This window comes from Nestor notabilis, unplaced genomic scaffold (genome assembly GCF_000696875.1).
Source record: "Nestor notabilis isolate BGI_N333 unplaced genomic scaffold, ASM69687v1 scaffold22255, whole genome shotgun sequence".
Classification (NCBI taxonomy): Eukaryota; Metazoa; Chordata; class Aves; order Psittaciformes; family Psittacidae; genus Nestor; species Nestor notabilis.
In genome coordinates this window covers 22323-47952 of record NW_009928207.1, presented here as the reverse complement: position 1 = coordinate 47952, position 25630 = coordinate 22323, and the positions used below count along the sequence as shown (strand labels likewise).

Genomic DNA, 25630 nt, shown 5'->3' with positions numbered 1-25630 from the left:
GTGAGAAACACTGATACCTCTTTTAGAACTTGTCCATCCATGGGAAAATGCTCAATATGGTGGTCTCTTTGTAGGTCTGATTCTTTCATGATAATTTAAGGAAGAGTCTGCCTCTTACTCTTCAAAGTGCCGCCAAATGTACAAGCTGTAGGTGCGGCTGCCTTGGCTGAGGAAAGAAGGATGAGTTAAGGGACTCTGCTGGGATTTTGTGTTATATTCTTTTTATTACTCAGAGTGGTTTAGGAACATTCATGCATTCATACACAAGAGTAAAAAGTGTCCCTATTTATTAAAAGGCTTCTTAAATCTGAAACTACTTAGGAGGAACACGTACTGCCTGAGAAAGCCAGTCTTGATTGATTTGATTGTTGAGGGATCTTTCTTGTTTACTGCTCCAGCTGATCATTATTACCTTCTAACTGGAATCACTGGTATGAATAAAAATTACATCTTATCAGAGGACAGTGTTTTACAATAGCTATGACATAAAGATGCATTATTTGTGTATTCTTCAATATTTGTCTAGTGTTTGTGTGTCTCAGTAGCTGTGCAGTGTGGAACAGTTGCGAAATTAGCTACTAGTGGAGGTCAGAGGCAGGGTGAACAGCAGTTCTCTCATCTGAGGAGTTTAATCCCCCTCTCAGTAGTCGTCATGTGCATGTACACAAATTGAAATTTGTTAAAAAGTTAATGACCTGTTTTAATGATTATTTACCTTGACATTGTTGACTTTCTAACCCAAGACTGGAATAGACATCTCTGGCCATCAATTCTGCTTACTGTTTCTCATAAACAACTCTTGATCTCTGTCTTAAAATGGTAGCTGGGCAGCCTATATTTGTTTAGTGAGGGGTGAAGAAGAGGCTGTTCCAGAAGCTTGTTGTCTCATTTCTGGCCTAAGCTGACTTGCGACTGGTTTATGCCCTTCTGTTCTTAAGCCTTTCAGTTAAAAGGTCTTTCTCTTCCTTCAGGTACACCTCCATCTTGTAACCATGGAGATCAAAGATATCTGTTTTAAACCTTTGTTTTCTTAAGCTCAGCAATTCATACCTTAAAGCTCATCCAGTTCCAACCCGCCTCCCCTGGACAGGGACACCTTCCACTAGACCAGGTTGCTCCAAGCCCCGTCCAACCTGGCCTTAAGCACTGCCAGGGATGGGGCATCCACAGCTTCCCTGGGCAACCCGTGCCAGGGCCTCACCACCCTCACAGTGAAGAATTTTCCTAATATCTAATCTAAATTTACCTTATTCCACTTTAAAGCAATTCAGGTACTTCTAACATCTACTGGCAAAATAGGCTTTTATTTCAGGAAAGCATTTCATTTTTGCTGTCTGTAGGTCATAGGACTTTAAGCAATGTTCCAGTCTTCACCCATTCCATCTACTGCTCTTCATCTATTAAAAGCGATAGTTCCAGTAAAACCTCCTTCTTAACTACTCCATGTGAAAGGCCTGTGGTTTGCCTGCATGCTTTGGTCCTCAGTTGTGTCTCTCCCTGTGCAGTATTCTGACTTCCTCTGTGTTCATGACCACTTTCACCTTGGTGACACAGAAGACACAGAACGCTTTTCGTAGGCAATACTCTTTAACTGGAAATAAATAAATAGGATCAGTTCCAAGACCAAAGGCACTGGCCTTTGCTTCAGTGTCCTGGCTTGGGTGGCTCCTGCTTGCGTTTTGTTCATCAGTTAATGAGACTGTAATTCACACTTCCATGTAAGACTTGTGCAAGAATGTGGTTTTAGGTTTAATTTAAGTCCTTGTCTAACTGGTTACAAACAAGTGCTATCCAAAGGAAGTTTGTGGGTAGGAAGCTTTAGCTAATTTTTGTGAAAATCTTAGATAAATGCTAATTATAAAATGACCTCAGAAACTTGAGAAGGAACAGACAGACCTGCTTTTAGCACTCCAGGTGGATTCATTGCTAATTGTGTGCTTTAATTGTGGCACAAGTCTTATTGACTAGGAAATTACTCACTGTAGGGCTTCAGTTACAGTGCCTAATCAGAAAGCCCCACACATTCCATGTAATATGCTGCTACTCTGCTGATGCTGATGCCCTTTAAGACGTTATTCCTGTTACATTTCTGGGGGTGTGTGGCAGCTAAGAATTGGCCCTTTTGGTTTTGTTACAGTCAATCTTTTACTAGTGAATAATTATGCAACAGATTAAACCCCACCATTTTCTAGAAGCTGTTTCTATGCCATCTGTTGTCCTGTGGTTCAGCACGTACTTCTTCAGGCGGTGGCCTAATGGAACCATGTACAGGGTTGGTTAGGCTGGCGTTCAGTGATCTGCCTTGCAGAATTAGGGCTGTCCCCCTCATGGACCAGCCTGTGTACGTGACAGGTGAGGGAGGGTTTAACATGCGTCTGGCTTTTCAGTACTGAAAGAACAAAATGTAGAAACTACCTCTGAGGTGGTTTCTCCGAGAGTGATGTTGTGCTCTGTAAGGACAAATTCTCCCAAAATGTATACTTTCTTAAGGAAACCAGGTTGTCTGAAGTCTGTTAAGCTTGTCTGTCAGGGAGTAGTATGCTTGGTCACAAAGTTATTTCATGTTTTGTAGGCATGTAAAGAGTAATAGGCTGGTGGTCTTGGAAATCGAAACCTTCCATCAGTGGGTCAGGTTTGGCATTGGCAGTAGCTGTGCAGTTCTGCTTAAAATGCTGGTTGTTTCCCAGCCTTCATCTGTGAGATCTTAATATAGCATTGTTTCCAGGGGTGGGCCATCCGCAACAAGAACAATCACCTCGCCTTTGATGGGCATGAGATAACTGACAATCTACAACAAAAGTGACAGTATTTTCCAACTCAGTTGGGATTTTTTTTTAGAGTTTGCAGTTATTCTGTGGACTGGTTACTGACACATCGCAAACTACTAAGGAGCAGCACTGGAGCTGCATTTTTGTGTTCTGGCATTGAAGTAGGGGGCAAAGAGTACCAGTTCTGCTAGCATTGGAAAGCAAGGCTTTTGGCTCAAGAAAGGTCTTCACTAGTTGTCTTTTAAATTGCTTGCTGAGTAGAGCAGCCAGCAGGGAGCAGGTAGTGTTCCCTGGGAGCAGGCTTTTGTTCCATGGGATCAGAGATTAGTAAGTACTTTTCAAAGGATAAAGGTGCTGTGCTCCTCTCCGCCCAAAAAGCAGGGGGGGACACATCAGTTTCAGTGTTGCAAAAAGGATTTGCTTTATTCCTTTTATATCTATGCTTTCGATGCTTTGGCCATTGTTCCCAGATTTGTCTCGAAGTGTGCCAGGGCTGTATCACTAATGGTGTTCAGAGCAGCATCATCCCACCAATATTACTATTGCACTTTGTAACTCAGAAGGACCCTGTTGTCCCATTTCTTTAAGGGACTGCTGTTGTAAAAACAAAAAACCAAACTATGCCTGCAGAGGTTTTCCTCTTTCAATCTGAAAAGCTTGTTCAAAAGCTTCTCTGAAAGCTTGTCTGTCTCAGGGAGTACTGTGCTCCTGCAGAAACCAGGGGTGCACATCTTAGTGATTTTTAGCTCTGGTATAAGGTAAGTACTGCCGGGTGGTCCTGTATCTCTGCTTGCAGAGAAACGTGTAATACAGATGAACTATACCAGATTACTTTAGGTGAAGAAGATCAGAGAGAGGGAAAGACCTGCTTTTGCTCATTGGTTTGTTCTTTTTCTGTGTCAGCATTCTGTGAATACAGTTAGTTCTGTCCGTCGTCTTTGTTTAGATCTTTCACAAAGCAGCACAGAAGAAAAAGGCATTAAAAAACAGCAATATGATTGCAAAGTCTGAGTAATAGGCAGAGATAACAACCTGGAGTGTGTGTGGGGTTTTTTTTTGGAGGGGTATTGTTCTTTTGCAGGCTTATCTTATGAAGTTGGTTAGTTGAGAGTATCCTAAATAACTTTACGATAAATTATGCTGGAGGAGGCATCAGGGAGCAAGCAAAAGGCCCAGACTGTCTCAAGAGTTTTGCAGAGGAAACAGTAGGACGTTGTGTCTAGTCCACAAGGTTTGTGGTGTTTGATAGAAAAGAGAAGGCCAGCAAGGGCATGTTCTCAGGGGGCAGTTTGTTCGTAAGACAGACAGGCACATATTTAAAGAATGGAAGATGCTGTCAGTCGAGACCAAGGCTTATGTTCTTGCCTGCTTTGTGAGTCACAGTTTCTTAGCTTTGTCACTTACCTGCAGTGACTTGCTTAGTTCAGGGCAGTAAAGTTTTCCTAGATTGCTGGTGAAGGTTATGACATGTTGAAAATGTTTCCCTGATTGCAATGGGAATTCTGTTTCTTGTTAGTGTTTCAGATTCCCAGTTCTCTTGCTTTTGAGATGCATTTTAATTATCGCTTCCAACTCAGGCTTGGTAATATGTACATGTAATAAATCTTTGTCACTTTATATTTCTAGGTCCACTGGCCTTCTTTCCTCAGTGGAAGCTGAAACATTATGATGTTATTGTAGGTGTTTTGTCAGCTCGACACAATCATGAACTGCGCAGTGTTATAAGGAACACTTGGTTCAAGCACCTGAAACAACATTCTGCACTGAGCCAACGGTAATCTCTTGTGTTTTGTAATTGGGGGGGAGGGGGAAAGACTATAGTGCTTAAATATCTTGATTCAGTTTTATTTGTTTTTAAGTATTTCCTTTGTTGCTTTATTTGTGAGCATCTTGTACTCTATTTATTTATTTTTTAAAGTCTGCTTAGTATTATGTAAGAATACTTCTTGTTCTGGGCTGTAACTTTTTAATGTAAGGAATAAAATGTAATTGTATGACTGTTCACTGTTTGTTTTGTACTTACTTGCCACTGTTCATTAGTGATGTATAGGACTTTCGTATTCTGTGTTGCAATGCACGCTTTGTATGGAATGCAACTTGAAATTGTTAGTAATCCAAGATACTTGAAAGCAGACAGGATTGCATTTGGTCAGAGAACCACAAAAAACTTACAACAGGTGCAACTACGAAGTTCAGCTTTATTTCCCACTGAGCCAGGTGCACTAAACTGCTGCAGTGTGAGTGACCAGCAGAACTCTTTGTGACTGCTTGCATAGACCTGACAGTCTACAGACAGTTCTGTTCTTGCTGAGAAAGTTCTGCTGCAGTTCATTCCTGGAAACTGTCATCTTGACAGGCCTCACATCTTGGTACCTGCCTTGCACTGAAAGCAATTTACCATTCTCAAAGTTGGTGCCAGCGCACAGTTTGGAGTGAAGCATAGCTTCTTCAGTCATAGGAAAATGTCACCTTTCATAGCTTATATGGAGTTCTAGGAGGATGCTTAGGTGCTAGGTGAAGGACTAGGCTAAGGTGGATCCTCTTTGTACTGCTTGTTGTCTCCTCCTGACTCTTACACAGTCATGATTTGGGCTGCAAAGAGCAACCTGTTGCTTTGCTACAACCCAAAATTGAGACATTTCATGGTACAGATTGTCTGGAGTCCTTGTTCCTCCTTTGATGCTGTGTTTTGTTTTTGTTTTTGTTTCTGTTTTTTTTCCGCTACCTTTTAAATTCAGAATATTTAAACACTCTTCAATTAAGTAACAAAGCCAGGCGGGGAAGGGCAGGTCCTTGGCACCCCTCAGTGTTGCCTTAGGTTCTTTCCTATTTAGTTTGCTGGCTGTCTTAAATCCCATTCCTAGCTGCCAGTCTTCCTGCATTCTCATTATGAAATGTGAAATGCTAATGTGGGTTTGGAATTCAGCCCCTAAGAGGGGATTCACGTGGTTGCTCTACATACAGACTATCACCACTGATTTTTAAAGCATTCAGAATCTGAATTCTGTGAAAGACAGGCTGTTGTGATGAAATAAGGTTATTGAAGATGGAGGGAGGAGGGAAGAGAACTGGTGTTAATAAAACCGAATTATTTTAGTGTCCTTGTGAAGTTTATAATAGGTGCACATGGTTGTGCTGTGCCAGTGGAGGACCGAGAAGACCCCTACTCCTGCAAACTTCTGAACATCAGTAACCCAGGTATAGCAGTTACCTTTTAAAAATTCTATAATCTGAACTAGAACTAATCATCTTTTCTGAGGGTAGTTTGGGTGCTTAACTGGGACAGCCAGGCTTGAAAATAAATGCCATCTAGAACTTGCTGTCTTAGCAGTTGCATAATCTTCCTGTAAGTACCACACGCAGGTGTAAAAGGGAGAGATCTTCGGGGGTGTGAAGGGGGAGGCTGTTGACTTCTGATGGATTTGTATTTTCCTTGCATTGGGGAACAGTCGCTCCCATATAACATACATTTTTACTTGATCTCTGTGTAAAATGAAGTTGGAGAGAACCAGAATGACCTGGCCTATTGTCATATGTGAAGAAAGTAGCAAGGCACCAGAGTCTTAGGGGCCAGATGGACTTCTCTGGTGATGAAGTGAATTCTAAGCAAGCCTGGCTGATAGGTTTTTCAGGTTCTGCTCTACAGAGAGAAAAATTAAGAAAGGTACCATGGGGAAAAATTAAATGCTGACTTACCAAAAATCCTGATTTTAAAATTGTAAATTCTTCTTGTCACCTTTTAGTTTCTATTTCATTTTTGCTCTTTAATTGCAAGTTAACTAAGGCCTGTTTGGTACTCTAAGCCATGATTCACCATAAAATGAAACTTCTGTACTTTCTCTTTGAATGACAACATCCACTGCTTAACCAATCTCCTGTGAATAAATGGTACCTCAGGGCTTAGGGAGGAGATCATGCCAAAAAGCAGGCAGCAGAATTAAGTGAAGGTTTATGCCATTTTGATGAAGAATTATTTTAATATGCTAATATACAGATATTCATGCAGGCAAATAGCATTTTTGTCTTCACTTTGGATTTATTGCGTTTTTAATATTTTCTTTGTGGATATGTAAACATTGACTTGCAATTGCTGGTAGCCTGCAGATTGCTGCATCACTCAGAGTTTCTCCTTGCTGCAGTCTGCAGCCAGTTGTATTTTCTTCTCCCCAGCATTTGATTATCCTTGTGCATTTGCGAGCCATGCTCATTAATTGGAATGCGTTGCATGTATCCAGTGTGCTTTGTGTGTATCCAGTTAAAGAACTATGAAGTCTTCTCACATTACCTCTGTCCTTTCATACAGTTTTGAATCAGGAAATTGAAGCATTCAGTCTCCCTGAGGATGTACCTTCTGAGCTATCTGAAGACAGAATTGTCAGTGTGAACTTCCGTGTACTTTACCCCATTGTCATTACCAGCCTTGGGGTATTTTATGAGGCTGATGGGGTGGGATTCCAGAGGAACATCACTGTAAAACTGTACCAGGCAGAACATGAGGTAGAGTATTGTAGTTTTCTTTTGAAAATGGACTAAAGCATGTTGTCACTTTATTGTGGATTAAATCCTTACAGAAAGCGACATGCTGTATTGGTGATTAGAAGAGGAGTATTTAACTGACAAGCATATGAATAACATTTTTCTTCTGTTGCATTGCAAATTCTTATTTCACACACACATCCTGAATGAGGAAAAGATGAAATACTATGAGTTAATTTAAATGCTCTTTTTATATATATGCATTATATTTAATGCAAAGACACAGTTTTATTTGCGTTTGAGGTTCTAAAGTATTGATAGGTATTAAGGAATAAAAATGAATCTGTTGAATATATTTAAAACACATGCAGAATGGCACATTTGGTGCCTTCAAGCAGAGAGATGCAGGACAGCTGTAATTTTTTCTTGTCTGTCTTCTGACAAGACATTGCAAGGTTTCTAGAAACTGGTATTATTTGAAGTTAATAATCAAACTTTGGTGATAATTCCCCCCACTCCCAAGATGTTGTGGGTTTGATAGAATAGCTTAGTGATAACCTGGAGGAAAAAAAATCATTGAGGATGATTGTTGCTCAAGTACGATTTGGTATATTGCATTTATCTCTACCAGTAACTTGATAGGCAAATTTCAAGACTTTTGCCTATGCTACAGTAGAAAGAATTTTAAATTTAAGTGTAGAAAATATACTGAACTATGGTTTTTATGATGAACTTCCAAAGAGTTGGGTTTATAATAGCAAAAAAAAAAAAGTATACTTTAATCAGGTTTATGTGTGCTAAATGGTAGAATTCTAAACCTTGAGAGCCTAATAACTTGATCTGTATTACCTTTCTAATTCCAGCGAAGGAAAAGAAATAGTATCATAGGAGTGCTTGGAGAGTGTTTTCTGAAGATTGGGAATCTGGCAATGCAGCCCAGTTCAGAATCTTTTCAGCCATTCGGTTCCCTACATAATATAGTAGCAATTAAGTTTTAGGGGTCAGCTAATCCTCCACTGCAATTAATAGTAGTCAGCTGTTTAAGCAGAAGGCAGAAAGTCTGTAAACAGAGATGAGTCTGAGCGTTTCAGGTGGTGTGTTCTGTCGGTTGGATTCTAGCTGAACTTGCACTTTTGTTCCGTTGTTGATTGCTTCCATCATATCAACCCAGCACTTGAGTTCCGTGGAGTCTGAGACTGTTGTGAGAATAAAACTTTCACTAAGCTTTATACATTCAATAAGCCTCTTTCCATTGTAACTGAGATGATCAAGATTTGCATAATCTCACAGCACTTTCTAATGTGTTCTGTATTTTTTTTTCTTTCCTGTTGTTTAAAGGAAGCTCTCTTCAGTGCTCGCTTTAGTCCACCAAGCTGTGGAGTGCAAGTGAACAGATTGTGGTACAAGCCAGTGGAGCAGTTCATTCTGCCAGAGGTATGCGCAGAACCGCCTGCAGTCCTTTTAAATCAGCTGGAGAGACTGACTGATAAAACTGGCCTTTGCATGAGGCAGAAAAGAGCAAGTGAAAACCTCTGGAATGTTAGCTGAGGGGATATGCTGAGAACAGAATTTTCTTTTCACCATCTCATTATCAAAGTAACAGCCTGAAAAACACAAATTGCTTAAAAAATTACATTGACAGATAGTAGCAATTTCAGTAACTTTTTCAGTTACTGAGTAAAAATTGTACATGCTTCAATTCTGTGGGAGCATTTACTAAAGAATGGGACACTTCTTTCCCCCTCCTGCTTTTTCATACATTCGTACACAAGATCGGGAGGGGAGGATGGCACAGATTTTTAGAGAACAGCTGGAAAAGAGGTTACTGCTTCTGATAACAGCAAGATGATGTGTGTTATGTTTGGAATGATGGTATTAGTTGAACACTTGTAATTAAAAAGCTTTTACTGAGGGCTACTGAAATTTTGGTTGTTCCTCTTCTGGATGCACTAGCAAGGAATTTGTTGTTCATTGAACCATGCAAAGAAACAAGAATTTAGAACTTCAAGATCTTTAGGAGAGTCCATCTGTAATTTACTAGAGGATGTATATGGTGCACAGAAGCCTGACATTTAGAGTTTCAAAACCTGTCAACATTGTACAGCAGAAGTAGGTTGTTTGGTTGGTTGTCTTTAATGGAGGGCCCCTCAGAAATTTGGGAGAAAACTGCTTTTTGGTTAGAAATGAGCGTTAATATTCTTGTTTGTTCTGAGATACCGTTAGCTAAAGTAACAACACAGGGACTTTTGTTTTTAAACCTCTCTGGGACTCAGGATGCAGTCCAAGAGCAGGGTTTTGGTATAGGGATATAGAACCTACTTGTGCCTGCTTAGGAGGGAAAGTGATTAAAGACTGAAGGAACAGAATATAGGTAGGAAAAACCCTGATATTGTTACAGTGAAGGTTGAATAAATACAAGTTGATTTAGAATGAAAATCCTAGTTCAGCAGCCCCTCCCAGGTACAAGGATCCCAGTGGACCAGTGATCTCTCACTAGGTATGTCAGCTGCCATTTTAGACTGTTTCCCTTCACTTGACTGTTCTCCCATATGACTGGATCCTTGCTGCTATTTCTGTAAGTTGTCTTTGGGTCTGGGTTGTTTTCTTATGCCAGAAATCAAGTGTTTTATGAAAGAATGGAGCACAAGAGGAGAGGACATTTGGGGCAGTTTAATCCCTGCTTTATTCCCCTGGCTCTGTAAGAATGAGTGCATTTGGAAACCTGCTCTTTATAAGGCAACTCTGCAGCTGATTAATTGGTTTATCATCTTAACCAGTTTTTCCTGAGTACTGTGCATGTTTGTTATGTTGGCAGGAGACCTTTCTGGTGAGCGGACCTCTTGCAGTATTTTGTGCTGTATGTTTGACAATCTGATTTTATATCAAAATGATTCAGGGTTTTTTACTTCTTTTAAAAAGGAGGATTGGTTACCCAGTAGTTTGGTAGTATAAATTGTAAGCCTTTTCCCTGTAAGACTTTGTTCTGATACACTGAAATTCTAGGCAGTTGTAATTTTGCTATAAATTATTGCGATTTTCCTGAGAGGCAGATGGGAAGTATTTCATTTAGAAAGGGGATATTAGTATTCATATATTTCTTTGTGTGGGCTTCCTTAATCTGATACGTGTCATGCACTGAATGCTTACAGAATAACATGATGTTTCTAATGTAGATTAATAGGGCTTATGCACAGCATGTAGTCTCCTGTGATACTTAGGATGCTGAACCATACAAGATGATTCAGAGGAGGCAGAATGCCCACATGTTCCTATCTACTTGAGAGCAGTAAATTTAGTGAACTGTTTAATTGTCGTAAGATGGTTTCTGAGACATCTATTCTCTGCCTTTCCACCTTCAAGAAATAATGGGTTGTACAGACTGCTGAAGAGTGTCATTCATCTTGCAGCTGAAGTGCTGCTCTTTCTGTTGTCTTGGGGAAAGGAAGGGAAACGCAGCATAAGAATAAGCATCTGGCAAGCCAGATTGTCAAAGGCAGGATCGAACATTCGGGTTTGGAACGACTGAAAGCGCAGAAAAGCAGAACCACTAGCAGACAACTAAAACTCACACAGGGGCTCTTACAGCCAAGTCTTAGCAATGCACTTACTCTGTCAAAAAGCCACGGGTTGCTTGCATGAAAATGGGGCTTTGTACTACGCATGCTCTGTGTTACTAATGGGGAGTAGTTGGAGAAGCCAAAAGCACAGCACTGTTTGACATTAGGAAAGGAGTTTGACAGGGCTGCATTATGTCAGTACACCTGTTCGGTATTCACTGTAAATGCCACTGCGCTCTGGCAGCAACAAGGCTGGAATTTAAATGGGGAAGAACAGATGATGTCTCAGGTGTGCCACTCATTTTTTTTGCTTTAAGCATGTTCAGGCCTCAGCTTTCAGTAAGCAGCTTAGAGTAAGAATAGCTGAAGGCTAAAGTCATTGGAAAAGTTACTTACAAGTTTCTCAGCCTGGAAAGTAACGATAGTTTGCAGCTTTAGGACACCTTGCACTGAGGTTCACTGGTAATAACTGATTAAGACTCGTGGCACATGTTTGAAGTCAGTATCAGTAACAGTGGTGAGCATCCTGTTTCTGGTTGTTGAGTGAAAGGACTCTCAGGCTCACTAACAACTTGCCAAAAGCTGTGTCTGTAAACAGGGCAGGGAAGTGAGATTAGAGCCCAGTCCCTACAGCAAAAAACATTGGAATGGGAGATGACAGCCCCTGCAAATAGAGAAATCGAGCTTGTGGGTTTTACTGTGTAGGGTATTAAGGGGTCCTGCAGCTAAAAGAAGTCTTAGTAGTGGTGCATTTGTTTTGGTAACTCCCAGGTAATTAAACAAACAAGGGGAAGATACTGAGCATGCAAGTCAGGCTTGAATAAACACTGACCAGCTCTCTCTATTATGCGATTGTAAAGCTGGCATTATAAATAATAGATGGGAGACTTCTGAAATATGCAGCTGTCATTATGCACCAACACTGCTGCAAATGTTAAGACCTACTTCTAGAGGAAAGCAATGAATTGAGCTGAACTCTAAGCTAAACTTAATGGTATGTCAGTAACTGGAAAGTTCCTGGAGAAGGTTTTTGGAGTACAAGGAAGCTGAAATGGAGAAGAGCTGAGAGGTTAGTACGAGTAAATAGACTTCCTACTGCAACAGAGATGTGCCTACAAATAGTTGAAACCAGTTATTTCTCTGTTCCAAGGTCCACACTAGCTACCAGTGTTTTTCCTATGAAACTGGAGAAACAAATCGGAATGTGCTCATCTTGCACATTCAGGAGTTGTCAGGAGTATAACCACCCTACAACTAGTCTGTACTACCTTGTCATAAGGGTGAAATTGCTTTCAAAAAATGCAAAAATATGACACTACCAGTACTCTTCCCTGTACAGCATACCACATGTCCCCTTCCATGTTGTCAGGGGTCCTCGGGAAAGTCTTACATAAAATGGGTAATAGTTGGACTGTTAGCTGGATTAGTGTCAAGTCGAGGTGAAATGCTTTTAAGTACAAGAACACAAACCATGGAGTGACATAACTTAAATATAGTTAAACCCAGAAAGTTTTAAAGCAATTCACTTGTCTTTCTTCTTTCCCAAGATGTGAGGTCAGAGTTCTGTGACTTTCCTACTGTAGCTTGTGACAGCTTTGCCAGGATAAAGGTGGCTGTATTTTCCTTTGAGTTTTGCTGATGTCAGGATTGAGTCTCTGATCTCTGGTTTTGGCAGATAACTACTAAAAAGTAGCACTTATTTCCAAATCAGTTTTAACGTATTCTCTTTGTAATGCTGGCTTTGTAGTTGATTTTTCAAAATTCACTTCAGGTCATCTTTAAATGCCATCTTAGTGATGTTAAAAATCCAAAGCCTTTTACAGTAGGCTTCTGCTGAAAGTTTAATGTTCCCAATACAGAGATTCGTGATTAGTCTTAAAAGCATGATTACATGTTACTGAGTTTCATAGATGTATTTCTTTCATGTGTAACTTGTTTTACTTACACTTCAATAAAAATACCTTATGTTGTGTGTTGAGGCTGTAAGTTTCGTGAAGCTGACTATTTTAAAATAACCCCCCGAAACTGTTTGATTTTCATCCTTTGAAGTCTTTGAATACCTGCATAACAGCGTTTTGCTCTCTTACCAGAGTTTTGAAGGTACCATTGTGTGGGAAAGCCAGGATCTTCAAGGCCTTGTTTCAAGAAACCTTCATAAAGTGACGGTGAATGATGGAGGGGGTGTTTTCAGAGTCATTACTGTGAGTCACATCTCCTTCCCTTCCACCATGCTTCTATTTTACTTACAAGTCTTGGGTATTTAGCATTTCACTTTCCTGTATGACTCTCTAAATCATTAATTCATTTGGGCTTCTCCTGTTGTCTTAGAGGGCAAGTTTGCTTTGCCTGGGAAAATGACAAGGCCATGGAAAAAGTTAGGCTAGTAAGTGGCATTTGCTTTTAATTTGGAGGGGGTAAAGTTCATCTGTTTTTTTTGTCAGGCGTGAAGTGGTGTAAGTGTATCAGAGATGGCAAAATATGGGTCAAAAATCTTATGCTGTAATACCAATCGATGGAATTAGCCTGCTTTTTTTGCTTTTTGGCAGTGTGTCTCTCTTCCTGTCAAAACATTGCTTGCTTAAACGTGCTCTGCTATTGTAACTCAGCACTAACTTTAAATAACTTTACATTTTGATCTCAGCTTCAAAACTAGCTTTCTGAAAGTGGTATTGCTAGTTTTAGGTGAAACTTCAAAACATGCACAAAACTTTACAGGAAAAAATGTGAGCCTTGGTCTTTGTTATGCACATACCTAAACTGGAAGAGCTTTAAATTAATTCTCAGTTGCCAGAAAACTTCACACCTTCAAATCGTAGGGAAAAACAAGTCAGTAATGAGAGATGAACTGATTGATTTCTTCCCATTTATCTGTCCCTAGCAGGCAGGGGAAGGGTCACTGCCACATGAGCTCACAGAAGGTGTGGAGGGAATAGCAGGGGGTTTTATCTACACTATTCAAGGTAAGTCTGCAAAATGTAGCATCGCATTTGATGCTAAGATAAAACAAGAACTTTAAATTACATTTCTGAGCTAAAATTTGTGCTGTCTTTATGAACTTGATGCCCTGAAGTTTTCTTTTAGTAGAAACAATGAATTTCTCTCAATTTCTGGGGGGAAGGGGTGGTAGTGTTATGCCTAATGTCAATGTCCTGATGTGGTTTCTTTGCTTCCCCTTTGTTGGCCACTCCAACTGACTTGGAACCCTTTGTCTTTTTAACAGAAATACCATTTTTATCTAGACTCTCTTCTCTGTCCTTCTTTTTGTTACCCAAGCTCAAGTTAAAAAATGTTGTGCAATGAAATCTTTCCTTGATAACTTTCACATTTTTTCCAGTCCTGCTACTGCTAGAAGTACTGTATCATGATGTTTAATGTTAACTACTGACAGGCAGTGACTCCCTAGCATAGCCTGCTTTTTCCACCCCTGTTGTTGCGATCTGGCATATTTTTCAGGAGAATGTTCAGAGACTCCACAGAAGCCCTTTCCAATGCCTGAGATTTTGGCTACATAGCACTAGATTAGGTGTATTCTTCTCAGTCCATCACAGCCAATAGAAGGAGTGACCTTCAGAGTGTTATTCCCATGGTTCTGTAGCTAGGCCTGGCAGACGTGACTGGGCAATCCTGTTGTCTTCTCATCTGTGTAGGAGCCTAAACTGAGATGTGCTAGAGTCCTTCTTCATCCTGTTTGTTAAAAAGTTCTTCAGTACCACAAACTGTCTCCTTACCAAGAAGTTTAGTATTCCTACAATGGTTGGTTGATTGGGTTTTTTTTTTAGCCTTTGCCAGCAGTCGGTTCTGTGATGTGGTTAAGCAGGGGCGACCAGCAGGGGCCACCCGTGCGCTATTAAAGCCATGCCAATTTGATTATATTTTGCATCAGATTTTTGCTTGTTTGCTTGGGAGTTTATTTTTTTACACTAGATAGATATTCTTGGGAGCCATCGATGTAACAGCAGCCTTTTTACTCTACCAGTAAGAGTTAATAGTGAAGTCCCAAACAGCTTTTTATATTAAAGACCCTTAAAAAGTTGAATCCTTTCATTACTGAAAAGGAAGAGAATACTTTTTAACTTTAAACTTTCTGTATCGGACCTTACACTAAAAAATCTGCAACTTTTAACATTTCACAGAAATTTTTAAATATAGGATTTTCATAACCCTGTTAAGTTGAACACTTCTTCAGATTCATTTTGTCAGTATGTCATGTATGATCTGAGAGAAACATCTAAAATAGTACGTAGAGATGCATCTATTTTTAATGATGGGTGCTGTTCCTTTCAGAAGGTGATGCTCTTCTGAAAAGCCTCCATACTCGCCCAGAAAGGTTTACGAGTCACATAAAAAATCTTGACAAAGAAGATGCTTTATTGAAGGAAGAAAGCAGCACCTATGATGATATTGTCTTTGTAGATGTTATTGACACTTACAGAAATGTTCCAGCCAAACTACTGAACTTCTACCGATGGTAAGTTGAAAAGAAAGTATTTCCTCTTGGGAATGCTGTTTGTAGGGCAAGGTGATTCAGCGTGTTACTCATCTGACAGGTTCCATGAAATACACAGCTGTATCTCACAATTTTGGGGGCATGTAGTGAGTAGCACTACAGGATCTATATTTCTTGAATGCTGACCCTTGGTGCCTCAGATAAGCATGCGCTGGCACGACGGGCTCCTGCTCTAGGAGTCCAGGTGTGAAAATATTCATGTTTCCTTGAAATTTCTTTTGTTTCTGACTGAAAACCAGCAGCTTTAGCCTTTTGAAGGATGGCTTCTGACCAGCTTCTCTACTTAGTGTTTCAGTTTGTTTGATTCTTGTCCTGTCACTGAGCACCACTGAAAGAGCCTGGCTCTGTGTCTTTACGCTCTCCCTTGAGGTATTTATTGATGAGCCTCCCTGAGGCTTCTCTTCTCCAGGCTCAACAGTCCCAGCACTCTCAGCAGCTCCTCCTAGGAGAGATGCTCCAGTCCCTTAATCATCTTGGAGGCCCTTTGCTGCACTCTCCATCCAGTGTGTCCATGTCTCTTGTACAGGGGTGCCTAAAGCTGCACATTTTACTCCAGGTGTGGCATCACTAGTGCTGAGTAGAGGGGAAGGACAGGAAGCTTGTGTACAGGTGGGGCAGAAGGCTGAGAAGAAGAATTTTCACAGTGTATTACATTGTGTTGAATCTAGTAAGTTATTGCCTCAAATTTGTAACTCTTTCCATTACTCTGAGACAACTGTTTCAATTAATTGATGTTGCTGTGGAGCAAGAAACAGCTAACAGTTTTAGTTGCTTGCAAGATTATGCCCTTATTTAACAAATTAACGGTTATGAATGTAACTGAAAAACTAAACCATGCTTTCAGTTCTAAAAAGGGAGTTTAAGTGACAAGGCTTAGATCCTTGTGATCATTTCTTACAGGTTAGCAAAATTTTCAAGATTTAGTAATAAAAGGCTTCAGGAAAATGCCTTTCTTAGTAAGAGTTACCCTTAAAACCAATGTTTTTTAATCAACCCAAGAATAGTGCCTAGAATCTTAAGCTGCTTTGTTTATTTTACAAGTGACAGATACTCAACTGTTTCAGACAGGTAAAGATTACTTTTTTCATATTTGAAGGGTGCTTTACTGAGGAAGAGTAAGTACCAGGTTGTCTCCACAGATGTTTCTTACAACCTTCTGCAGTTGTATTGCCCTTGAACTGACTGTCTCATCCTGAAGAGAAGGCTATTGACATACAGCCACTGGCTTTTAACAGCTGTGCTGCCATCATCATCAGGGATTCATATCCTTCTGAGGTCAATACTGTTTAAGACAGATTAGTACACCCACCATCTGTCCTGGGGAACAAAACTTCCAAGTTTGTTTTCTTCTGCTCGTACATAAACCCATGTTGTAAGATCATAGGATGCAGCTGCACATCCTTTCTGTAGGACAAGCAGTCACCCTTAGTCAGTAGGGAAAACATTTAAAAGCCAAGGGTAGGAAAGACATTCCTTCCCTCTTCCTTCCCCCTCTGCTTCCCTGAAAACCCTTGTGGCGTGTTCCGTTTTGTAACTAGTTTGTGGGCTGCAGCTCAGCATCTCGTTGCTTTTCTTTTTGGCTACAGGACAGTTGAATCAACGAGCTTTGATTTGTTGCTGAAGACAGATGATGACTGTTACATTGATCTGGAGGCTGTTTTTAACAGGATAATGCAGAAAAAATTGGACAGGCCAAACATTTGGTGGGGAAAGTGAGTTGTTTTTATTTTAACTTATACTTAAGAGATACACGTCTTTAGTGAATGGTTTACTGCTTTAAGTCTGTTTTCATGTGGGTTTTCCTTTTGTGTCTATGGAAGATAGTTATAAAAAGCAGGACTTTTGTATGTGTAGAACTTTGAAACTCAGAGTACAGAAATCAGTCCTTTACAATAGCTTTCCGGAGTGTGCCTTTACAATGAGTTAACATGCTGAATATCTTAACTAGTTTTAAAATGTGTTGCATGTCTTTGCTGTGGTACTGAAGTAAATAAAAGCATTCCAGCAGTGAAGTTAAAAGGCCAGTAGGTACTAGACTTGTACATGTTACGTCTTTTGAAGGCCTTGTAATTTTTCTGGTGGGCTTGAGGAAATAGGATAAACAGGAGAAACAAAATTGCCTTTATAGTCTGCACTTCATTTGAAGTCTGTGAAAGACACTCATTGCTACCCATTTTGCTACTGTCTGAAATGGTAGATCTGATGCATGAATTCTTGAGTGAAGTTCCACAGCCTGTGTTACACTTGTGAATAACTAGGAGGATCAAAATAGTCCATCTCTTCCTTTCCTTCCAACCATGGAATGCATTGCTATGCTGCCGTAACATCCAATAGAACAGAAATGCTATGCTGCTATAGCGTTCAGCATAGCACAATGGCTCAGTGTGTTTTCGTGTTGCCATCTGCTTACTGAAGAAAAGCTGGCCTTGCTGCTGGAGGTGTCTTGCTTCATAAATCTGGTACTGACTGTTGCTTACTCATAAGGTGATTTAATAAGGTGTGTGGCGGTGTGTGGAATAGCTGGCTATCTTGTGATGATCTCAAAGATCTGAGTGGTGAGCATGCCTTCTGTAGCCTGCAGAAAAACTGTGAGTGCCTTGTGCCTGTTAAATAGTACCTCAAGACAAGGCTGATAGTGAAGGTGAGGTAGGTTCATTCTAGCAATTTAAAAGGTCAGGGTCTTGAGGACAAGGTGGAGACCAACTTGCCAAAGTTAAAGTAGCACCTCATATAAGCTGTCTGGACTGCTGTCCAGCTGATGAAGGGAAAGCTCTTCTGGACTATGTTCTTGGCTGTTAGAGCTAAGGATGTGACACCAAAGAGATTGCCCTGGTGTCCCTACCCATGTGTTGCTGCCTGTTATGGGCATGCTTCTTGGCCAGAGTTTTCTGGTTCTGTGTTCTGCTTTGTGTGTAAACACCAAGTGTACAGGAGTCTTCCGAGTGGTTCTTGGGATCCTTACAAGCTCTCCTACCTTTCAACTCAGTGACATCTTGTATATTTAGACTTGAGCATTGGGGAAAAGTGCAAATTAAATGCTTTTAGGTTTCTCCGAGAGCTGATTGATTGTGGCGTGTGGAGACCTTGACTTCCTGAGCAGAAGGTTAAAAAATATATACATATATATATATATATATATAACCCTCCCCAGTCTGGAGGGGCTTGTACCCTTCCTGCTGTGATGTGCTAGAGTGAGAGATACTGAGTCTAAAGTGAATTCAGGGATCAGATCTGACTTTTACCTGGTTGGTGCTTTAACGTGTCAGCTTCAGATGTGAATATGTAAAGTCTGGTAACAGATCTGCCACTCAGATGCAATTCCTCTCCTATGGGGCTGTTGTCTGAGGTGACAATTCTTAGAAGCTCACTAAAGCTTTTAGCTGCTTGTGCTCATGACTTGAAGCTGTTTGCAAAAAAGGGGTAGAACCTGCTGCATTGGCATAGTTATGACACTTAGCTCTGAGAGCATAAAGTACTTGTGAGTGCAATGCCACCAGCCTGTTCCTAAACAAGGGAAGCGGAGCATTTCTCACTGCCTGGCACAGCAGTTTAACAGAGTCTGTAGTGCTGTGTGGTGCAGCGGGGTGTTAAAGCTGTGCTGCACTGCCTGGGGATGGGAGTCAGTGTGAAAAGACTGCAGAGTGTACATGGTGGGCTTTCTGCAGGCCTCCAGTAGCAAGTACAGTCTGCCTTAAGGGAAGATGACTGCCAAGAAGGTTTTTTGTAACTCTGATGACAGCCTTTGTTCAACACCCACTTTGTTGAGTTTCATCTGGAAAACAGCTTAGGGAAGGTATATATAAACCCCACAACTTAGCCTTGCTTACTGTTTCTTAAGCAGTCACTAGTTTTATCAGGAAAATGGGCTGTGTAACATGGTTCTAACTGCACGCCTGCTGGAGGCAGCAGCTTTGTGTTGTGTTGGGTAACCAAAGGGGGCTGTGCGTAGATGTGCCATTACAGAAGACAGGTAAGGCTGCCTGAGCTTACCTGGAACAAAGCCCAGCAGCTGGTGCAGACATGCTGAAGGCCTGGCTGTCAGTGTTGTGTTTGTTTCTGTTCTGAGAACTTTGTATCCTTACCCAAGACTGAGACCAAACAATAGTTACACTTAAAGCTGTTGTGTTTAATTAGATTGGTGCTCTGGAGAACTAAAGCTAGGAATTGTAATCACTTCCTACTTCTTCCAGTTACTATTGTTTATCATCAGTATTACTTCAGTTGTTAGAAGTGGTCATAGGTTTCACAGAGGGCTTTGTCTAAACATCTCACATCTAACGTGGTCTTCAGTTTCAGACTGAATTGGGCAGTTGATCGTACCGGGAAATGGCAAGAGCTGGAGTACCCAAGCCCTGCATATCCAGCCTTTGCTTGTGGGTCTGGCTACGTCATCGCCAAAGACATTGTTCAGTGGCTCGCAAGCAACTCTGAAAGATTAAAGACGTACCAGGTAGTAAAGTATTGGTTCACTTTGTCTTAAACTGGTCTGGGAGCAGCATGTGTACTGTATGACTTGGAAGGAACATTGCTTAAGTGCTCGTGTTGGGTTGTCCCAGTTGGCTTTTTGCAGTGCTTTTGGTTGCTAGGCTCAGCGTCTGTTGTAGGTCAAAGCACAGCTATGTTGGACTGAGAACCTCTGGAGCTGTAATTTTAGGGTTTCTACTCTCTTTTTTTTTTTTTTTTTTTTTTTTTTTTTTTTTTTTTTTTTAAGAGCAACGTATTTTCAGAGGAAAGCTGGGAGGATTAATTTAACACCTCTAAAATATGCCAACATAGGGTTTTGTGAACTAGAATAACTTGCATCATGTACCAGCAGCAAAAAAAATAGTAACTAACTACACCATCATGCTCCATGCTTTCCTGGTGCTAATATCTGTATGGTTTATTTTAATGTGTCATCTCAGGGTGAAGATGTGAGTATGGGCATCTGGATGGCAGCTGTAGGACCCAAGCGATATCAAGTAAGTCTGAAGAAATTCCCTGCGCTTTTGGAAAGAAAACATGCCTGTTGCTCCAGGTAGCATGAAATAGGGAAAATGGTGGGGTTTTTTTCCCCCTTAAACATAAATAAATAAAAAAGCAATTGGATTAAAACCCAGAAAATACTTCAGAGGTATTTAAAAGGAAAAAAAATTTAAATCACAAACCCCTCATGTGCTCCAAATAGGTCTAGCAGATCAGAGAGGGACGTACACCTCTAGTTGGTGACCTCTGTGTGCAAAGAGTGTTGCTAGACACAATGAAAACCTGATTCTTGGTAGTAAAGACTTCTGAAGACTAAACTATATGTAAGAAAACCAACTGAAATGGTTCTCTCTGTAACAAACAGGATAGTCTCTGGTTGTGCGAGAAGACATGCGAGAGCGGCATGCTCTCTTCCCCACAGTACTCTCCACAGGAACTGAGAGCGCTCTGGAGGCTAAAGGAACTGTGTGGAGATCCTTGTACATGTGAGGGAAGATGACGGACTTGCCTTGCAAAACAGGGTAGCATATAATAATCATGGAAAAGTGTATATTTGGATTCATTCTTGGAACAATAAGGAGGATTAAGATATCTTTTAATGTTGGGTTTCAACTAAAGTATTACAATATTTGCACATCCCTTTTGATAATTACAAGTGGACTGATACTATTAATTTTCTATTGTATAGGTGTTGATCTGACAAAAACCAAAATGTTTAAGAAAAAAAATTTCCTTTTTATATAAAGTCAAAGACCTACTTGTAATGAATAAATGCACATAAGAATGCCAACTAGCCTGTCTTTTATAAATTAAAGTACTACTGATTTAACTCAGTGTAGGGACGTACCAGGCTCCAGTGGAGAGCTGTGCTCAGCACCAGGGCCTCGGGTGCGAATTGCTGCAGCCAGTTCTGTGCTGTCTGAGGGGCTGCCCTCATCTCGTCTGTGCAGGGGCCGGGACAGCTAGGGGTTAGGATTTATGTTTAGTTGTTTATATTGTTGTCATTTTAGATAAAAACAGTATCAAAGTTTGCTTATACCAAATCTTGAAGTACTGCAAACTTGTCCTGATTAGGAGGGATTGCTGATAGCTCACTGTGGTGTTAGATGTTAATCTGAGGGTACACGAAGGGAAGTAAAGTAAGATTGAAGCACATGGAAAAAAATGTAAGGTAAACAGCAATGCCTTGCAGTATGCTGAGAACTTATTTATAGTGGGGTATGTTAACAGTGTAGTACTGCTGGAATAAAGATCTGTCAGATTTCGACCTTAAATAGTCTAAGGCTGTGTAGATAGTTCTACAATTATGCTATTTTACTTCTGTTCGCTTTAAGGTAGGTGAAAACAAAAAGAGCAAGTAGCCTCTTTCAGTGCAGCACTAATTTTGTCCTGTTATAAGCCGAGAGATCACAATGAACACGTACTTAGTTCATAAAAGAAATTGTCACCGCTGCAGTGGGAAGGCACTGTATGAAATGTTGGCAAAAAGGTTACCTTGAGTTTTATTTCATTGAAGCATTTAAGCACTATTTGGTATCTCTCAAGTAAGACAATTCAGTCAAAAGCAAATGCTTTCATGGAGACTGACAATCAAGTTTAGAAGGTGACAGTATTCTTATGTAGCCCCTGGTGCCATGTGTCATGGTCACATTCTCCCATACGTGTGCTCAGGCGCAGGCTGTCTGCACTGTCTGCGGGCAGCCTTTAACTCTTCTGCTGCTCTAGTGCTGGGTGCTCCCTCAGTCTACAAGAGTCCCTTCTTACCACCGTACTAGCACACAGTCTCCGTTCTCTATTGAGTAGAACTGCAAAGGCTTTAAGTCATTGTCTAGTTCGACTTCTTTTCCTTCCAGCTAGAAATAAGAAAGGAAAAAAATCTGGTCAGACTTACACTGAAACCTGCTCATGTAAACCAAATATAGACCAGGCAGTTGCAGTCAGGGAGGACCTGGCATATTACAGGAATGAAATTAGGTCCTAAATTACAGCATGAAGTCTGCTCTCCGTAAGTGAAATCAATGTCATTAAGTAGGATTCTAGAACGTGCTATTGCCCTCTAGCAGCATGCAGTGTTTTATTGCTGAATTACCCATTTTTAACTCACTTTAGAACTTTCATAGGACAGTTTCAGTTCTGAACCAGGAATTTTCAGTAGGCGATACAGCAATCCCTTGACCCTCTGAATAGTCATAGACTCTGCCAAGGTGAAAGAAAGAAAAGTTACTAGAAAAATGCTGCTAGCACTGAGCTGTAGCAAAGTACTAGTGTTTCAACTATACTTGCTTATAGCAACAGTGAAAAGCTGTATTGCTGCTTCAGTTCTAACACTGCAATAATGTCTTTTGTACCTGAAACCATAACTGCTAATATAAAACTGAAAATGGTTTAATCTCTGGGGGATAGGCCAGGATATGCTACTGTGGTTCAAGCACTCTGATCCCCTGTACCAAACTGAACTGTTAGAGCTTCATTTTTTCAGTTTGTATTTACTACGTAAGTGACCTTTGGGACACACACCAGTCAGGTTCTGACCACTTGCGTCTGGTGACTGTTCCTTGAAGTTTTCATTACCAGGAATTGGCTTTCCCAGCACAAAAAACCAACTGTCCCTGTGGAACTAGCGCCATTCTTAGAAATGGCATTACATTAAGTAGTCCCAAACCTATTGCCAGCAGAGTTTGTAGAGTGCTTTATATTATGAGGTCAGTTACACAAAGGGATATTTTTTGTAATGGATCTGGAATGAGTAAATATAGTTTGTTCCAGAGGAGATGCCTGTGTTTGCAATAGATACACTCAAAATTTTGGTTGATCTTTCACTTCTTTTGAAGCTTTATCTAAAGGCACAGCAATAGTGAGTTATTCCTGTAATACCACACATTGTACTTAGACAAATATTTTTCTATCAAACATTTTTGTAAAAGCTGTATCTATCTGATTTTATGCAACTTGTGATAATAAATGTGACTTTTATTTTAGAATAAAGCTTGAGTAAGTCTTTTCTCTCAGACTCCATTTCACATCTTTCCAAAACACCAGTCTGATTCAGAACAAAGTCTATTCTAGTCTCACTACAGGCACTAAAACTTCAAAAGACAAATCTGATACAGGTCAGAATTAGATTTCTAACTTAATGTTTTAGATACCTTAATATCTTGTTATTTTGTTAATACGGTTATGTGATTTCATAGTCATTAATTAGCCTTTGATTGCATCAAACATATTAATCATGAAACCAGCAGCAGAAGTCATAAGACAAGCATCAACTTTCAATCTCCAAGCTGGACTGAAGGTAAGTACAAAGGTCAGAAAAACAATGACTTCTTCAAAAAATTTCTGCATTTAGCTTGTCTTTATATGCCAGAGTTGTCAGGGGAGAATCTTCAGTAGCCAACAAAGCCAGAGGCAGCTGCCTTTCTTTAACACAGTTATTGGCAAAGGAGCTACAAATGAACTGCTTAAACACAAGCCAAAACTTCTTACCTGGTAGCTTTTTCTGTACTGGCTTCTGTTCAGGTTTCTCAGGACATTTAATTGTCAAAGCTTAGGGAAAAAGGGTGAGGTATTAGTAAATGTATGTTAAGTCTTGTTCTGTCAGGAGCAGAGTCTTTCTAGTCTGTTTTTATTACAAATTGTTTCTCCTAGCTCGGCCTGATCTGCTAGAAGATCAGGAGGTAGCTGCATCTGAGCAGCTAAGATAGCATTTAGTCATTCTGGGAAAAAATAAAAATAATTTTATTAAAATAATCACATTTTTATTGATCTTCGGTGAAAAGATCAATAGGGAAATACTTTAGGGAAAATATTTTAACACTGACTCCCTAATACTTGTTTTTTTGGTCCAAAGGAGCATTTACCTAAAAATGCTTAATTTGTAGTTAGCTTTTTAAAATAACCTGCAGTACAATGGAAACCGCTTACTCAGTTTAAAGCAGGTTTTTGACCCTCAATATCTCCAAAGCACCATACAAGCACATTTTAAGGAGGTTATTAGCCTAATTCTTTTACTTTTTTTAAAAAAAGACACATCCTTTTAAAAGACACATCCTTAAAAAAGGTTTCTATTATGTCTAGTCAACTAGATTCCGTGTTCTATTTAGTCTACCACCAAAATACATTAGAATGTAATGCCTTAAAATACTGTTTTGCCCATGGTGTAAAGAAAAGGTTCAGTTCTATCAACTGACAAAGACCAAAATAAGTGAATTTCTAATTTAAATACTTAGCCCCAAATACCAAAGCTACCCATAGTTTTCCAAGAAGCTATGAAAAACATTACCAGAAACCAGTGCAGCTATTCAGGTTAAAATCTCAAATGTCTTCTGTATAGAAGCCATTCACACTGTTAAAGCAGAGTATTGATTACCTCTGTTCTCCATTACGTCTTAATTAAGAAAAGCATTTGGCTTGGGTTGAGGGGGAAATGAAATAGAGTACCTAGGGGCAGGTATCTGGTCAAGCTCCGTGATACACACAGTTCAGAGCAGCAGAATTACAAACTGGAACTCTCTGATGTCTGAAAGGCTTTTGAACCTTTTGTTCTCCACATACACCCAGGAACCACTAAGCTTGTAAAATACTTTAGTTGCAGAAGGAAAAGTTTTGACCATTTCTGGCCTCTTACTCAGAAGCTGATTTTTCAGAGTCAAGGGCTGTTGTGCCTTCAGTTCTCCTTCTTCAGGCGCACCATACTCTGTGTGAAGGAAAAGTTCCTGCATTCGTGAATATGAATAAGACTCAAAGACTCAAACCCAGCAGTAGACCTAAAAACACTGTGGTGTTGATCAGGCACAAGCCTGTTGCCTCAGGTCCCTCAGCAACAAGGATACCACCTATAGAAAGTGGTAGGCTCCTGCAAGGCGAGGTGCTGCAGGCATGAACATGGACCGACTGCTGGAGCATTCTGGAGGGTGCAGAGGCACGTGGATGGGGTGGAGCAGGCGTCAGGCACAGGGAGGTGCCCACTTTAAAAAAGCCCCATGTGGAGACAGCCGCTCCCCGCAGTGCCCGGAGTTACTGAGCAGACGCTCACAGGTGTCACCCCTGAAGCAGCAGTGCCCAGAGGTGTGCAGTGCTATGCCAAAGCCATTTGCATGCAGGCCTGCCAGCGGGGTGGGCTCTTCTAAAACAGCACGTGAAAAAGGCATCAAGGGGCAGGGGAACTGAAGACAGACCCAGCCAGTGCTACCACAGTGCCGGAAGTGAAGAAGCGCTAGTTTTACCGTACTTGTACTTACTAAGACAAAGCGACGGGTATCTGGGATGAGCAGCAAGAAATTCTTCACTTGGATTGTTTTTCTCTGGGTTCCAATTTCCACCAGCTGCTAACCAGTCATTTCCAAATATTTTGCGATAAT

The 25630-nt window shown here is 40.5% G+C and overlaps 2 protein-coding genes across 2 annotated transcripts in view; one reads left to right on the top strand and one right to left on the bottom strand.

The window, feature by feature from the left end:
* The first annotated feature begins 2327 nt into the window (after window positions 1-2327).
* B3GALNT2 (beta-1,3-N-acetylgalactosaminyltransferase 2) lies at window positions 2328-21177 on the top strand. The gene is made up of 12 exons (XM_010014420.1): window positions 2328-2352; window positions 4395-4542; window positions 5866-5966; window positions 7072-7265; window positions 8583-8678; window positions 12892-13002; window positions 13683-13761; window positions 15086-15269; window positions 16895-17020; window positions 19599-19758; window positions 20213-20269; window positions 20638-21177. Exons 1-12 carry the CDS (start codon window positions 2328-2330, stop codon window positions 20770-20772), a joined length of 1416 nt encoding a protein of 471 aa, XP_010012722.1. The 3' UTR covers window positions 20773-21177.
* An 856-nt stretch (window positions 21178-22033) lies between these two features.
* Window positions 22034-25630, bottom strand: part of TBCE (tubulin folding cofactor E) — a 25783-nt gene continuing 22186 nt past the window's right edge. Inside the window, exons 12-16 of the mRNA XM_010014418.1 lie at window positions 25511-25630; window positions 24898-24966; window positions 23757-23816; window positions 22378-22469; window positions 22034-22126 (exon numbers count right to left, since the gene is read on the bottom strand). The exon at window positions 25511-25630 is cut by the window's right edge and continues 42 nt beyond it. Coding sequence (XP_010012720.1) covers window positions 22034-22126; window positions 22378-22469; window positions 23757-23816; window positions 24898-24966; window positions 25511-25630 — 434 coding nt within the window. The remainder of the gene's footprint in view (window positions 22127-22377; window positions 22470-23756; window positions 23817-24897; window positions 24967-25510) is intronic.

Excerpts from the sequence above, each read along its gene's own strand:
- B3GALNT2 (XM_010014420.1), top strand. The coding sequence starts at position 2,328 with ATGGACCAGCCTGTGTACGTGACAG. Across the intron at positions 19,759-20,212 it reads AAAGATTAAAGACGTACCAG|GGTGAAGATGTGAGTATGGG; the intron begins GTAGTAAAGTAT and ends GTGTCATCTCAG. Across the intron at positions 20,270-20,637 it reads TAGGACCCAAGCGATATCAA|GATAGTCTCTGGTTGTGCGA; the intron begins GTAAGTCTGAAG and ends TGTAACAAACAG.